The 15,509-nt window shown below is 32.9% G+C and overlaps 2 protein-coding genes across 2 annotated transcripts in view; both read right to left on the reverse strand.

Moving 5' to 3' along the window:
• Window positions 1-2,951: 2,951 nt before the first annotated feature.
• Window positions 2,952-15,509, reverse strand: part of LOC111985860 (G-type lectin S-receptor-like serine/threonine-protein kinase RKS1) — a 60,809-nt gene continuing 48,251 nt past the window's right edge. The window contains 1 exon segment of the mRNA XM_065761365.1: window positions 2,952-3,270. Coding sequence (XP_065617437.1) covers window positions 3,239-3,270 — 32 coding nt within the window. The 3' untranslated portion in view covers window positions 2,952-3,238.
• LOC111985861 (G-type lectin S-receptor-like serine/threonine-protein kinase RKS1) lies at window positions 6,831-14,055 on the reverse strand. Its single transcript, XM_024017513.2, is given in 8 exon segments — window positions 6,831-7,223; window positions 7,302-7,452; window positions 7,716-7,953; window positions 8,076-8,286; window positions 8,470-8,669; window positions 10,857-10,985; window positions 12,681-13,772; window positions 13,775-14,055. Coding segments are annotated over 8 exon segments (2,571 nt in total). The 5' UTR covers window positions 14,022-14,055; the 3' UTR covers window positions 6,831-6,920.

Genomic DNA, 15,509 nt, shown 5'->3' on the forward strand with positions numbered 1-15,509 from the left:
TTCGTTTTTTTTTTTGGCTGAATCTTTCCTCCTCCTTCGTTATTGTTAAAGATTAGGTACCTATAAATTTTTTTTGTGTGCTAAATAACCATTTTATTGAAATAAAGATAGAATTACAAAATAAGAGAGGGTCTGTAACCGTCTATGTCTAACGCCCGAGCCATCAAGCTAAGAAGACTGAGCGGAAAACTGGCATTGTCTAGTTGAACAAACCTCCAACGTAGGTACCTATAATTTAGTGTGACCAACATTAGGAAAATTATAAAATTAACAAAGATTGGTTGAGTAGGTTAGGTATTATCAACATTACTTTTGTAAAATTAACAAAGATTGGTTGATTTTTATTACTCTTTTCTCCCTATTGTCAAATTGATAAATTTGATTATCACATTAACATTGCCACATTAAAGATTAAAATAAACGAAACCCAAAAATACGACAGGTTGATCAGAAAGTAGGTTTGTCAAAGAAAACAAGATATACATATAGCGTTCAAACTTCTTTCAATTTCAATTGTGCTTTTGAATGGTTTTCAACCACTAAGGATTTTCGGCAACCTAAAATAGCAACTACCTTAACATTGAAAGAAAGCGAAGCCCATCAATTTGATTGGCCCACAAAGTGAAGAAAATTACGCATGCAAAACATTTTTGTTTCCAAATCATGCTTTTAAAAGGTTTTTGCCTACCTAAAGATTGTGTTTATGAATAATCTTGATTTTAAAACTAGGATTGAAGTCCATTGGTCTCTGGGTATACATCTAACTCAACAAAGATATACCATGAATTTTTGTTTGTTTGTTTAATTTTTTGGAATTAACATAAAATCATAAATTTGAGACCATTATTTCATTTGAAATTGGGAAGAGTTTATTATACGAGGCAAAGTCTTCTTTCAATTCGGATTGGAGGAATCTTCTGAAAGTTATTACATGACTGTTCATAAAATTATTCACATTAAATCATTTAAATAAGTTATATGATTTTAATTACATGATTAATAACACATATGGATATTCATGTGTCCATAGAAAGTTAAGAGAAATATTATAAACTTAAATATATAGGTGGATACTCATGCGTGTCATGTCCATAAAATGTTAGGAAGTCATTATAGACTTGGTCTTTAAATTACAAAGGAGGAGGAAAGTGACTGCATAAAGAAGAGAAAACCTTCCTCAGATGATAACGAAGAGCCTGTAAGGTCATCAAGTGACAGCTGTGCAGAAAGAGATGGCTTAGATTTATTTGTGAGAAAGTGAAGTGAAAGAAATTGAAGGGGTTGATGAGACTGGTTCAAAATTCTCAACCTCTGGTTCAGCCAAGAGAGTAAAAATAAGAAAAGAAAAGAGTTGAAATGACGTGCTCTATATTATAAAAACAAGAGGTGGGGTAGTTTCTTTGTCATAAAGATGAAACGTGATCCATGAGGGTTGCCATGTGTATGGCCGTTGGGGCCGTTTATACAGGTACATTTGGCTAGGTGAAAATATAATTTATAATCATTGGATGTGGCCCATTTTTATTGTCAAGGTTTTGTGCTGGACAGATATAGACCTTACATCCAATTCTGACTAAGAATAATAGGAAACTGTTTAGCAAAAAAAAAAAAAAAGAAAAGAATAATAGGAAACCAAAAAAAAAAAAAATCATAATTTGTTTTCACTCTCAATTTTTGATTTTGAAATTTTCGATAATTGTTAAGAAGGAAAATAATTTTATTATTAATTTGGAGTTGCAAAGCATTAAAATTTCCCTCACCTATTGAGTTCTTGATAGGAAAAAAAAAGGTCTGTTGATAGGACTATAGAGGAAATAAAGAGGGAGAATTTGGTAAAGGGTTTGGAGATAGATGTTATGGTCTACAACATTTTGTTAAAATAGTGGTTGAATAATTAAATCCTCACTTTCTTAATAGTTTATGTTTTTTGAGACAAATGGTAGTTATTTCAATGCTAAGAACTAGAGCTTAGGGGTCGAGTTCTGGCTGAAAAATTCTTTCTAGAATTCATTTTTGTGTATAACTGTAGTAATATAGCTTCAAACTTAATGGACAACAAATTGGCAATCAGAGCAAACTTGGGCTTCAAATATTGCACTTTTGGGTTGCTAGAATAGGTATGGTACCCACAGCAATGTGGTATGGGCCTGGAAGTAAGTTGGATATCATTTATGGTTTGCAACTAGATGGCCATGTATAGCCTAATATACATATTATTACCCACTAAAGATGTTTTTTTTTTTTTGCAGCCAGTCATAGAATGAATAAGAAACAAGAATGATGTCTTTTAACCTTTCAGGAAAAAGGGGAGAAACTTATTGTTAGTTTTTATGACAGATTCCTGTCTCACTTTCCTTCGCTTATAGGGAGATAATCTACATTCTAGTTGTATTTATCTTCCACCTTATTTGTTACTCTTTTTTAGGTTCAAGTGTTCTTTACATTTAGATATTAGCCATATGAGATCAGATCAACATTTTTAGCACAATCCATAAGGTGATTCTTCCCTGACATTATAAGTTGATACTAAAACTTATTTTCATTGTATTACATTTATAGGTTCCTTTACTTTTTTCAATTCTATGGTTGCAATTAAACTTGGACATCTCAGTTGGCAAATCAATGAATTTATCATCATTGCCCATAAGCACCTGACTCTTTTCTTTTTTTTTTGAGAAATAATTACAATATGTTGCTAACCCCTTAATTCAAACCTTTTTACCCCTAGACCTCAAGCACTTTGTGCATGGGGAGGTGCTAATTTAGCTATAAGGCATTTGACTATAAGCACTTGACTCTTGGTAATGATTTCATTACAAGTCTTGGACCATACCATTTTATTAGTAGGAGTATTACACATTGATTTTTAAAAAATATTATATATATATATATATATATATATATATAAGATTTAGAGGAACCTAATCTTGATGCTGAAATGGCGTCTTAGTACAATGTAGAAAGAGCCTGGGGCTTTAGTGACCATCAATCAAAGAAATTGTTACTTCATTTACAGAATTGATCTTTTTGCTAGTTGATCTGTCTTTACCATTATAAGAACTCTTCAAAATAAATGCAAGTCATTTTGGAGAAGGAAGGAGTGTGTCATTACCCAACATGAAAACAACTGCTGCCATAGTTGGTCAATCTATTGGATGTTCTTGCACCCATAAAAACCCAATTTGAATGCATCTGATAACTTCAATAGCAGGGCATGTCTCACCTAGTGATGAATCAACTAGCTTTGCCTTCTCGCCATAGGTCCCAAACCTATAAACAACATATTCATTATATTAGGAAAAATAAAATGAGACTAATATTGTAAGTCACTCTTTGCATATGTACTTACATGTCCAATTAAATTTGAAGAGGGATTGTCACGATAATAATTTACTATTCCTTTTACCGGTTATGATTTCTAGTAGCAACACTCCGAATCTAAATACATCAGACTTTATTGAAAATAGTCCTAACATTGTGTATTCCGGTGACATATAACTACTGTAGCAAAACAATGAAAAGGGAACTACTGAGCCTTGCTTATTATTGAACAAAAATTGAGAAATAAAGCTCTAGCTGTGTGCACCAACGATGCAACAAAGTGGAAACTATTAATAATTTTTTACTTGGGATAGACTTACTATTTTCCAATGACGCAATTTGTCTTTGCTTCAATTTGGTCCCCTCCAAAGATTCTAGCCATACTGAAGTTTGAAATTTTTGGATTTAGTGCAGTATCAAGAAGGACATTGCTAGACTTTAAATCTCTATAGATAACTCTTAGTCTCAAGTCTTGATGAATATATAAAATTCCTCAAGCAATCCCACAAATAATCTCCAACCGTTTTCCCCAATCTAAACATGACCGTTTTGTGTCATCTAAAATAAGGGACAAGAACTTAGATCAGACTGCATGGATGCTTAAGTGTTTATTCTTTATACTAGGAATTCGCCCATTTGTAATGGACCTGTTCTGATGACGATGCAAGAAGTTCATATAAAAAAGAAGACATTCCAGAAAGGACAAAGTCCAAGCTCTTGTTTGGCATGTACTCATAGATTAACATTTCTCTTCTTCTCTTCTAGCTTGCACACACTTTTTTCTTCTATGATCTCAATGCTGGAAAGAATGTCTCATGGAGTTGAAAGCAAGGGGGGGGGAGGCCCAATTGTAACAAACCCGCTTGTGATAGTAAGCCCAAAGATCCAAAGGAAGAGTCAGAGAGAGAAAGTATGGCCCACTCAGGCAAAGCTAGCCCAACCTTGAAAAATCCTGAAGGTATACTAAGGAGCCGGGGAGGAAGAGGGAGGAGGCATGATCATCAATGACTCAAAGTGGAACCATGTGAGGGCCAACACCTCCTAGTCAAGTTTTCGAGGATCTCTTCTCGGCTACATTTGAAGTTAGACAAGCGATTGTATGGATTAAAGAACAAACAAATCCAACTAGCCAATGGAGGAAACGTCTTAGTTAAACAACCATCCGTATCACATTAAATGACATCTACTTACTAATAGTGTCGCATTTATTGTTAAATGACTCATTAAGACAGTACTTAACATCACTTTTTCCACCCACTTTCACCTCAAAAGAAGGAAGAAATAGGAGATGGGACAAGCATGTCCTCTACTCACCATCCACCCTACAAGTGGACGGTGAAGGAAGAACCTCCAATATAAATAGGGCCTAATCCCCGAAGAGAAGGGATTCGGAAAAATTCAAGTGATGAAAGTGTAAGAGCAATTGAGAGTGAAAAGCTGTATTTATCATACCAATCCTTGGGATCCAAAGGACATATTCGTTAATCAGATCTTAATCAAGTTCTTCATTCTATTATGTGCGTTGTCTCAATCCTTTTGTGATCTTTTACTTGATTAAGCACTTGACCCATACTAAATATATTAATTGTGTCGGTAATTTAAGTAATACTTCCTTAAAAACATTTTTGACCCACACAAGATAGATTTTTTTTCCTGTAAATTTTTTTTGGGGCATGTAAAAAAATGAGTTTGTGAAAGATATGACCTTCTTTTATTAAAGCTAACAACATGTCAATTACACAGAGGAGGTTGGTTGGTAAGAATTGGGGACTAACATTTCAGATGTCGTTGGACCTTCTTAAAGCTAGAATTGTCTTTGGCCCCCCAAAACGAGACAAGTATTTTGGATCTTCACCTAAATAATTACTTCTCTCCACTCTACCATGGTCTTTTCTTGTTAGGCAGCATTCAGTCGAAGACAATTCTATGAATCAAATTAGCTAAGATGGTGTTAATTGCAGCCTGTTAATTAATTAAACATAGACTCTCACTTTTCGAGAATGAAAAGTCAAGGAAGTCCTTTGAAAACACGCTTATTTACTATTAGCACCTACAACTTTCTATACACTGCCTAAATGTTTTCTTTTTTCATACGTTTATGATAAAATCTATTGCAACATGAAAATATAAATTGGTTGATATTTTGGTATGGTTAATCATTTAGGGAGGCCAGAATTATGTTTGTATTGTTGTGTTGTGTGTATAAAGTTTTTCCTTTTGGTGAAAGTGCTAAAGAAAAAAAAAATCATGATTGACAATTGTTTTTCCATCATGCTTTTGAGGCTTGGAGTTCTTTCCCTTTTCGTTATGACTAAAAAACTCATCCTTTGAACTAAAGTCCTCCTTTTAGTAGTAGATATAGGAGGGGGAGATCTTGAAAGTGGTAAGAAAGATTTATGGTCATGATAGCTTTATTCTCTCTCTCATGCTGGGCCTCTGCTTCAAACAGTAACTATAGGAGGTTTTTCCAGTATTCTTCTATTGCTCATCCTTGGTTCTCTTTTTTCAACCATATCACAATGAGTATCCGAGTGTAGGAGTTTTTATTTTATTTTTTGATAAACAGGAGTTGTTACATCTAGCAAGCAAGAAAGTCCAGAAAATCCTAATTACCCCTCCTCCTATTTACATTTCTTGCAAATATTACAGAAAAGATCAGAGAAATTCAACCTATAGCAGTTTTGTAGGAAATGGAAAAATCTGTGAACAACAAAGGATGCTATTTTACAACAAAATGTTACAAGTTATGACCACCAAAACAATAGAGGGACCTGCATGACAAGGCTGAGTACAGAAATTATGATCGCCAAAACTTGATAAAAATCATTAGGGTCTGCCACCTAAAATCACATTTTTATGACAAGAGAACTGGTCTAATAGGTTACCAAAAAAAGAGAACAGGTCTAATAAGCAGATTTTGTTCATGTGTATAAGAAGCAGCATAAAAGCCAGACTACGCCATGTTGTTGTAATGTAATGCATTAGCATTGTTCACCATGCATAAGAAACAAGAATGATGTTTGTCAACCTTTCAGGAAAAAGGGAGAAAATTTTGTTAGTTTTTATAACAGAGTTCTGTCTCACTTTCCCTTGCTATAGGAAGATAATATCTACCCTGAAGTTATATATTTATCTCCCACCTTATTTATTACTCTTGTTTATGTTCAAGTGTACTTTCCATTTGGAAATAATACCCTGACATTATAAAACGATACTAAAAGTTACCATCAGTGTATTAGATTTATAGATTCCTTTACTTTTTTTCAGATTCCTTGGTTGCACTTAAACTTGGACATCTTAGTTGGCAAACCAATGAAGTTATCATCAGTGACCATAAGCACTTAATTCTTGGTGTACAAAATTTTATGAAAGCACACATTAAGCATTATTGAGACAGTGGTAATTTCATTACAATTTTTGTACTATACCATTTTAATAGCAGTGGTATTACGCATTTTTATTTTTAAAAAACAACTTTACATTATACATACTATGTTATACAAGAAAAATAATTGTGTAGAGTAGACTTGAGGAACTCATTCCTATGTTGTAATGGTCCATAACAAATATTAATACACCACTGAATATAGTCTGGGGTTTTAGCGACCATCAAGTTTAGAAATTGTTATTTCATTTACAGAATTAGATGCTTCACTAGTTGATCTATTTGTACTATTGTAAGTACCCTTCAAAATAAATGCAGGTTGTTTTGGAGAAGGAAGAGGTGTGTCATTACCCAACATGAAAACAATTGTTGACATGGTAGGTCGGTCTATTGCATGTTCTTGCACGCACAAAAGCCCAATTTGAATGCATCTCGAAACTTCACTAGCAGGGTATGTCTCACCTAGTAACAAGTCGACTATATTCATGGCATTACCTTCTCTCCATAGGTCCCAAACCTGCAAACAACATATTCATCATAGTAAGCTTAGCAATATAGGCCTAATTTTGTAGTCATTGTTTGCACATGTACTTACATGTCCAATCAAATTTGAGGAAGGACCATCATGAAGATAAGAACCGTTCTTTTTACCAATAATTATCTCTAGTAACAAGACCCCAAAGCTATATACATCAGATTTTATTGAAAATAGTCCTTGCATTGCATATTCTGGTGACATATAACCACTGTTGTAGCACAATGAAAAAGAAACAATTAATCCTTTCATTATTAAAAAAAAAAAATGATCCAAGATAGCCTTAGGGCACTAACATAACATGTAACATTTGAATTAGCACAATAGGGAAAAAATTACGAAAATGTCCTTAATATTTTTTCTTTCGAGAGTCTGAAGCTTGTACCCTCTTCTTAGATAAAAAAAATGGTAGTCAAATAATTAGTTGAAAAGTATAAATATATCTTTCTTTTTTTTTTTTTCTAGCACACTTACTATGTTCCAACAACGCAATTTGTATTTGCTTCAATTTGGTCCTCTCCAACAATTCTAGCCATACCAAAATCTGAAATTTTTGGATTTAATGTATTGTCAAGTAGGACATTGCTGGCCTTTAAATCTCTATGAATAATTCTTAATCTTGAGTCTTGATGAAGATATAAGAGCCCTCGAGCAATTCCACAAATAATCTCAAATCGCTTTCCCCAATCTAAACTTAATCTTTTTGTTTCATCTAAAAAGAAATGAGAACTCGGATTAGATTACATTTCTGCTTACTTGCACTACGTATATAATATAATCTCACTTCTAGGATATGATATGTTTGTAATTGGAGGATGTGAAAGGAAGACATACCAAAAATGAAAGAGTCCAAGCTTTTATTTGGCAAGTACTCATAGATCAACATCTTCTCCTCTCCATGAATGCAACAACCTAAAATTTTCACAAGATTCCTATGTTGGAGTTTAGCAATTAGTGCAACTTCATTTTTGAACTGTTCTATTCCTTGTCCAGAGCATTTTGATAGTCTTTTTACCGCTATTTCCATTCCATTTTGTAGCAAACCCTGCAATTATAGTCCAAATTTCATTTTGTCATAGTGCACAACTGTTGAGAGAAAGTCAACTTAGAGAATTATTTGGACAAGCTCAATTTCATCTAACGAAGTTATGCTCAATGAATCTTCTTTTCTTAACTATTCATGAAAGAATTTTTTATGCAAATTCTGAGGCTTGTTCAGGGAGACTACCTTATAAACTGAGCCAAAACCACCTTTACCAAGCTTGTTAGCAATAGAGAAGTTATTTGTGGCTGCAATAATAGTTCTTAGATCAAATAATGGTGAATTTGAATTTCTTGTAGTTCCATCAAGGCCCCTTCTACCTGGGGAGTCTTCAAAGTATGGTAAATTGGAGGCAACACTATTTGAATATGCGTTTTGCCTCTTTTCTGTCATAAAGCCAGTAACAAATAATGCTGGTTAACTTATTTGTCCAATCGAGATTCAAGAATTCTCACACAAAAGTCCAACTTAATAAAATTGAGAAAATACACTAATATAAAAGAAAGAAACAAAGGAAAATAAGAGGAAAATTTGAGTTTATAATTTTCAGCTTATCCTTGACAGAAAATCCAATTGGGTTTCTTTTATTGACCTTGTCAAGATCTTTAGATAGTTGGCTGATTCTATGACAATTTTCCATGTATTTTTTGAACATTTGTTTTGAACGTCAATACCTGAAATGGGATGTATTTTGTATCAGGATCAAGAGGCTTCAAGTTGAACTTGAAAGTGCATGCTACGACTTGACACTTTGTCAAGCAAAAATGCCAAAACTTGAGAGAAATTTGTTACTCTCTTATTTATTTATTTATTTATACTGTGCCAACCTTTTGTCCATTTATTTAAGCTTCATTTTCTGCAGAATTTGACATCCAGAAATTCCAAATTGAAGTGTTAGTGAGCCAAGATAAGCCCAAGTTCATATACCCTTTTCTCTCTACCTTCTTCCTCTCTACAAATTCAAAAACTATGAGAGGAGATTGAATCCTTCATACATAAGTATTCTTCAAAGAATTTGTGTTGTTTGAAAATTTGGGAAGCATAGGAGCCACCACAGTACATCCAACTTGAAGATTGCTATTGGAGGACAATTGCAGATCGAAGTTAGCGTGGACAGGACTCGTAGAGCCGGTTGCTAGTAGGAATTTGGAGGGATTTGTTAGGGTCATATTTGTTATGTGTTGGCATATCCTTTGACAAAATACATTTTACTTGTAATTGGATAGATCTAAAATGTGTTTAGGATATCAAGATGTGTGTTGATAACTACATACCAGTGATATCAATGAAGACATGAAGATTGAACCAAGAAACAAGTAAAAAAAAAACTGGAATAGTGAAGCTTGACACTAGTTTTGACATAAGTTCGACACTAGCATCTATTGAGACTTAATGAAGAAATCTCAACACTAGCTCAACACCTCTCGATCTATCAAGTTATGCAGATCCAGAATTCCCAGTTTAGAATTTCGGCCATGATGACTTAGATTGCTAGGGTTTCATTCACTAAACTCCTAGAGGATATAAAAACTTTATTTTAAAGTCATCAATGATACAAAGACTCAGATTAGAGAACTCATATATTCTTAGAAAAGCTATTGTGTTCTTATGTGCCTTAGAGTTTTGTAACTAAGTATTTCTAGATTCTCAACGTGTTTTGAAGTGAAGAACTTTGCATCCAACAACAAATATCAGTTGTTGAGAAGTCAGACACTAGGATTTGTGCAAAAAGGAAGAAGTCTCTATAAGATTAATTCCAATTGAGTATTAGAGTGAAGGTTCAATTATAGGTTGATATTTTGATATAGGTCAGGATAATGGTAAGATTTTTTATACTTGTAGCCGCTTGATTATTGATTAGTGGATTTTTGGGAATGGTAACCTGAAAATCACTCGGTGGGGTTTTTGTCTTGTAAGAGATTTTCCCCATTAGTTAACAAATCACCATGTCAATTTAATTTCCGTTGTACTTTAGTTTATTTGGTGATTTGTGTGTGTCTCCATGATTTTCATGTAATTTGAACAACTTAATCAACTTGGGTGATTGAATTAATTAATCGAGGTCAATCTACAACCCAACATGATTGAGTACATAGATACTACTATACTTGGAGGGTTTTGTATGTATTATGTATCGCAACTATCTACTCTAGTGGATTGTTTTCAACGGTGAGGTTGCAAAGATGTTTTTATGCCTGACACTTGAGTTTCCTTCTTCAATAACACATTCATGTGTTATGGTTGTGTTATTCTCCTTTCGATTTTTTGTGGGTTGTTCATTTTATATGTTTATCCATGCTTATTGATCATCCATGCTCATGTTAATTGGGTTATCACTTAAATTTGGACTTAATTATTAGACTAGCCTGAAATTAACTAAGTTGTATTTAAAATTTGGGGTCTAAATTAATACCATAATTGAAGTTGGTATTTCTCATACCTCGAACAAGTTAACAACTCTCGAACGTATCGTTAGAGTTATCTAAGGGGCTTTTGTTCACCAGCCTTAGAAATAAAGAAATAAGTTAAAAAGAAGTTGCTTTAAACAAACTAGTGAGTAAATATTTGCTTACCTTTTTTCTTTCTCCTTACCAACCAATATACAACCAAGACCACGAGAAGAAACATTACCGCAACAAAAACTCCCAGAATTGTCAACATCCTCTTTTTCTGAGTAAGACCCTTTTTTTGAGCATATTGAGCTAAGGTAAAAAAAAAAAAAGTATTACTAAGTTTAGAGAATGCGAGACATTTCTATGGTATCACATTTGAAAAAGAAAAACATTTTAAGAGAGAGAGAGAGATGCGGTTGAATTTTAGCACACCTTATGTTTGCAATTGAAATCCTTTAGGACATATTTTGTAGACTGTAATGGTAATTGTATAGGAATAGAAATAGGTATTACAAGGAATACAAGACGTTATAATGTAATACTTATTACTATTCATTTGTTTGGTGGTAACACAGTAATAGAACCCTTAAGACAATTGAATGAAAGCATTTTAAATCAAACTTAAGATATATTTTAGGAAATATCTTACTCATATAATTATATTTCCTAAATAATAATATTTTTCAAATTTGAAAATGAGATTAATTATTTTTTAATGATTTTTTTTATTTTGATGATTGTTATGAGCATATGAAAAGTTTGTTTATTTGAAAATATATTAATTTTAGAAATTTATACACCTAGTAAGTAATATTTATTATAACCCTTTTAGAGATAAATAGTTATTCTTTATTTTAAAGAATAACTATTCATAAGAAATGACTATTCATAAGGAATGACTATTCTCTGTAATAAAAATATAACCAAACTACTGAATAGCTAAACCAAATGAATAATTATTATATTACAATGCCTATTACAGTCTACTAAACATACCCTAAATGTCTATATCTTTACCATAGAACTTTGTGTATTACAACAAAACCCGTTGAATGGTATATATGTTAGACTAACCCCAATTAAGTTAAGATTTCTATTACAATTATGATTAGAATTCACAATAACATTTGGACTATGATAACACAATGGACTTGGGTTTTGTGTGGGATAATATAATAGGCTTGGGTTCTTTAGGGAAATTATTATTTTTATTCAGCCCCTAATGACAACTTCTTAGCTCCACCACTATTGGTAAGGATTACTCTTAGGACTATTAAAGGTCATGAGGCTGTAATTTTATACCATTTTAGTAAAGATATTGATACATAATTTTGGTACCATTTTAGAATAAGATAATATCAGAGAGAGAGAGAGAGAGAGAGAGAGAGAGAGAGAGAGAGAGAGAGAGAGAGAGAGAGAGAGAGAGAGAGAGAGAGAGAGAGAGAGAGAGAGAGAGATTTTATGATTAATATTTTATTTCTAGTGTCTATAGTGACCAGGTAATTTAAAATTTTAAATGTATGGAATGAAATATTTCTTTAAGTTTATAATATTTAATTTGAACTATATTAATGTATTTCAAATGCAAATAATCATTTCTCTAACAATATAGGACTCTAAACCAAAATTAAAATTAGTAGTATAACAAAAATAACATGTTGAATTAGGAATAGGATTCCTAATATAATTTGGAGTAGAATAGGACAACAGGGTTGAGCTTTGACCAAGATAACACTATAGGTTTGGGTTTCAACTATTTCAGTAGCACAAATAATATAAACTTACAATTTGGGGTATGTATCTTCATTACATGTGAGTTTTTGGTGGACAAAAAAAGGGAAACATATATACAATTGATTTCTAAAGGACAAATATTTTGTCTTATGCATTAGACATTACATAATATGTTAAAAAGACAAGTAGATGAAATTTTCATTGCATAGTATGAGTAAAAACTTTGTAAAAGACAAGTACATGAAACTTTGTAAAAGACAAAGGGGGTACCTAGTACAACTGCATCCACACGTATGTATAAATCTTGCCCCATATTAGAATACGTTCTTGTGTCCACCAAGTTCCCATGCCATGTCAAGCATCCAATGCCTCCCTTACTCTCATTGGCACTAGCATAAGCCATACAAGAACAATTCCTCAAACATTGTTGCTCACACTCTGTCAGAGTCAAACTTATATCTGCATGTGCTATTGAAGTATCTGGTACCTTCACACGTGCCAATTTCACGAACCCTTCTCCATTATTGCATGTGGACATTCCTTGCTTACGCACACACCCACCCGATGCGTCTCTCACGTACCAATCTTGGGGCGACTTGGGTTCTAACCCGAGTAAGCATGTGCACTCAAACTTGTCCACATTAGACGGGTCACAATAACTATTTGGACCACAATGCAAATATTTATCACATTTCTCTTGCGGGGCAGACCAGAATACATCCCATCTTGTCTCGTGCCATATAGATAGTTGCATGGTTCCTGATTCATTCACCACCATTTTAGCGAATACCTTGGGGTCAACTAAACCGTATACAATGGTTATTTCATCTTGATTACTTATATAACTAGCATTGAAGATGTAATTTGGTTTCAAATTGGGTACACCACTCCATGTTAGGCCGGTCCAAGATCCAGCACGCCATAATGGAGTCTGACCCATGTATAAGATCAACTGTGGATACCCAGTTGTAACAATTCTATACGAGTAGTTGTTGGTTCCTGGGTCATCTTTAGACTTCCAAGATGTTAGGTACCGGTTCAACCCGGTCCGCAGGTCCAGCCCAAGCTTCATAAATGGAAGCATGGTATCTGTGGGATAATCAAAGCTTTGCCATATTACCTTTTGACTGTCTTGTTGGAGCAAAACAAGATTTCCTACTTCTAAGAGCTTAGCCATGGAATTGTTTGTTGGTGAGGTTGAAGTAGAAACATTAGTGGACCAAATGGGAATGGATTGGTTTTGAGTGTGGAGTACGAGGTTTCCTTGACCATTGATGGAGAGGACCCCAGACTTATCATATAGAGGATTGTCTCTATTTGCAACCCACACAACGGTTTGTTCAGCAATTTGGTGATACCAAATCCAACATAGCGGCTATTGGAATTTTTAGGAGTGAAAAACCCAAGTGCAAAGGTTTTTTGGTATGAGACAAGAATTTGACCATCCTTGAGGGGCTGGTTTTGTGTAATGGTTTCAAAGGAAATGCAAATTGGGAAAACAAGTGAGAAAAGTAAAAGTAATACTATATTCAATAATGGTTTAGCAGGATTCATGTGGTTTTTCAAATGAAGACTACAGGACATGAATGTCCAAAAGGAGGGAAATGTCATGAATTATTCGTGTGAGTGACTTCAATTTATTAGTTTAATGGAATTCTGGCACGCCATTGGGATCCACTCCTTCATTTATATATGAATAATGCTTGTGCCACAACTCACCGACGTGGCGAGTTGTGAGTGGTAGAGAGGTAATGGTGGGTCCATGTGAGGTCACCTTTATACCCGTTGCGTGGGCGAGTTGTGGCACAAGTTGTTATGCCTTTTTATGTGGCACTAGCATATCTCTTTTATATATATATATATATATTAAAAGGCTGAGGTATAACATTTATTACTGCTAAGTTTTTATTATGCCACCTCATCACTACGTCATTGACTACATAATTATTATTTTTCTTATTTATCTTTTATTCATATATATGTGTGTGTGTGTGTTTGTATAGTATTGATTTTACACATTCATCTTAAGCGAATTTATCATTACTTATAATTTTGTCTTTACATATTCATCTATTTTAATTTGGAATTTCTTTTTTATTCTTCTTTTTTACAAAAAAATATAAATAGATTATTGAATTTACACATTTATATTGGGTGGTTTTAATATTACATATAATTTTGCTTTTACATATTCATCTACTTTAATTTAGATGTTTATAACTAAATAATGAAAGTTTTGTAACTAAAAAACCAAAAACAAAACAATATCTATACATATCTATACCATATATAATAATGGAAGTTTTCTAATAAATTTTATAAAGCTCTTTATGCACTACATCTTTAGCATCTTTTCTTATTTTTAGGTTTTTTTTTTTTATGCAATTCTTCTTTTGTTCAACTTTTCATCTTCTTCAACCATTGTCTTATTAGTTCAATCTTTCATCCTCTCCAATAATTTTTTTTTTTAAATTCTCATTTGATTCCTATTAGATTTTTAATTTTTTTTCCTTTCTATCTTCTTAAATTCTATAGTTTCACTTTGTTCAACCTTTCATTTACTTTCATCTTAATTTTCATATAAATTTATTTTTCTTCATTTCCACCTCTCTCCCCTATTCCTTCCAAGTTGTCCACAACAAAAAGGTCAATACCCTCTCTCTTTCTCCAATTTTGTTTTTCTTTCGGTGAATTTTTTAATTGTTTCAACCACTTTTTTTTTTTTTCTACTAATGGTTCTTTTTTTTTATTGTTGATTTAATTTTCACATCACATCTGTTATCTTTTTGGTAAATTTATATTGACTTTTATGCATATTTAGGTAGTTTGTCATTCCAATTTCCGATAACAAGTTCTTTTTTTTTTATTGATTTGATTTGGATTAATAATTAGTTGTTTTGCAAGTTAGAATTTGATTTTTTTTTTTTAATTCGTTGGGGGTGGACAAAGTACTCTTAATGTTGTATTAGAAGCACTCTATAATGCCATTAATTCATAGAAAAGCTAAAGTTAGTCAAACGAAAATAAATCGAATGGGTGACATATTTTAAATTTTGCAATTGTATTTTAATTATTATCATTATTTTATAACAATGTATA

Source organism: Quercus suber, unplaced genomic scaffold (genome assembly GCF_002906115.3).
Source record: "Quercus suber isolate HL8 unplaced genomic scaffold, Cork oak 2.0 scaffold_2, whole genome shotgun sequence".
NCBI classification, from domain to species: domain Eukaryota; kingdom Viridiplantae; phylum Streptophyta; class Magnoliopsida; order Fagales; family Fagaceae; genus Quercus; species Quercus suber.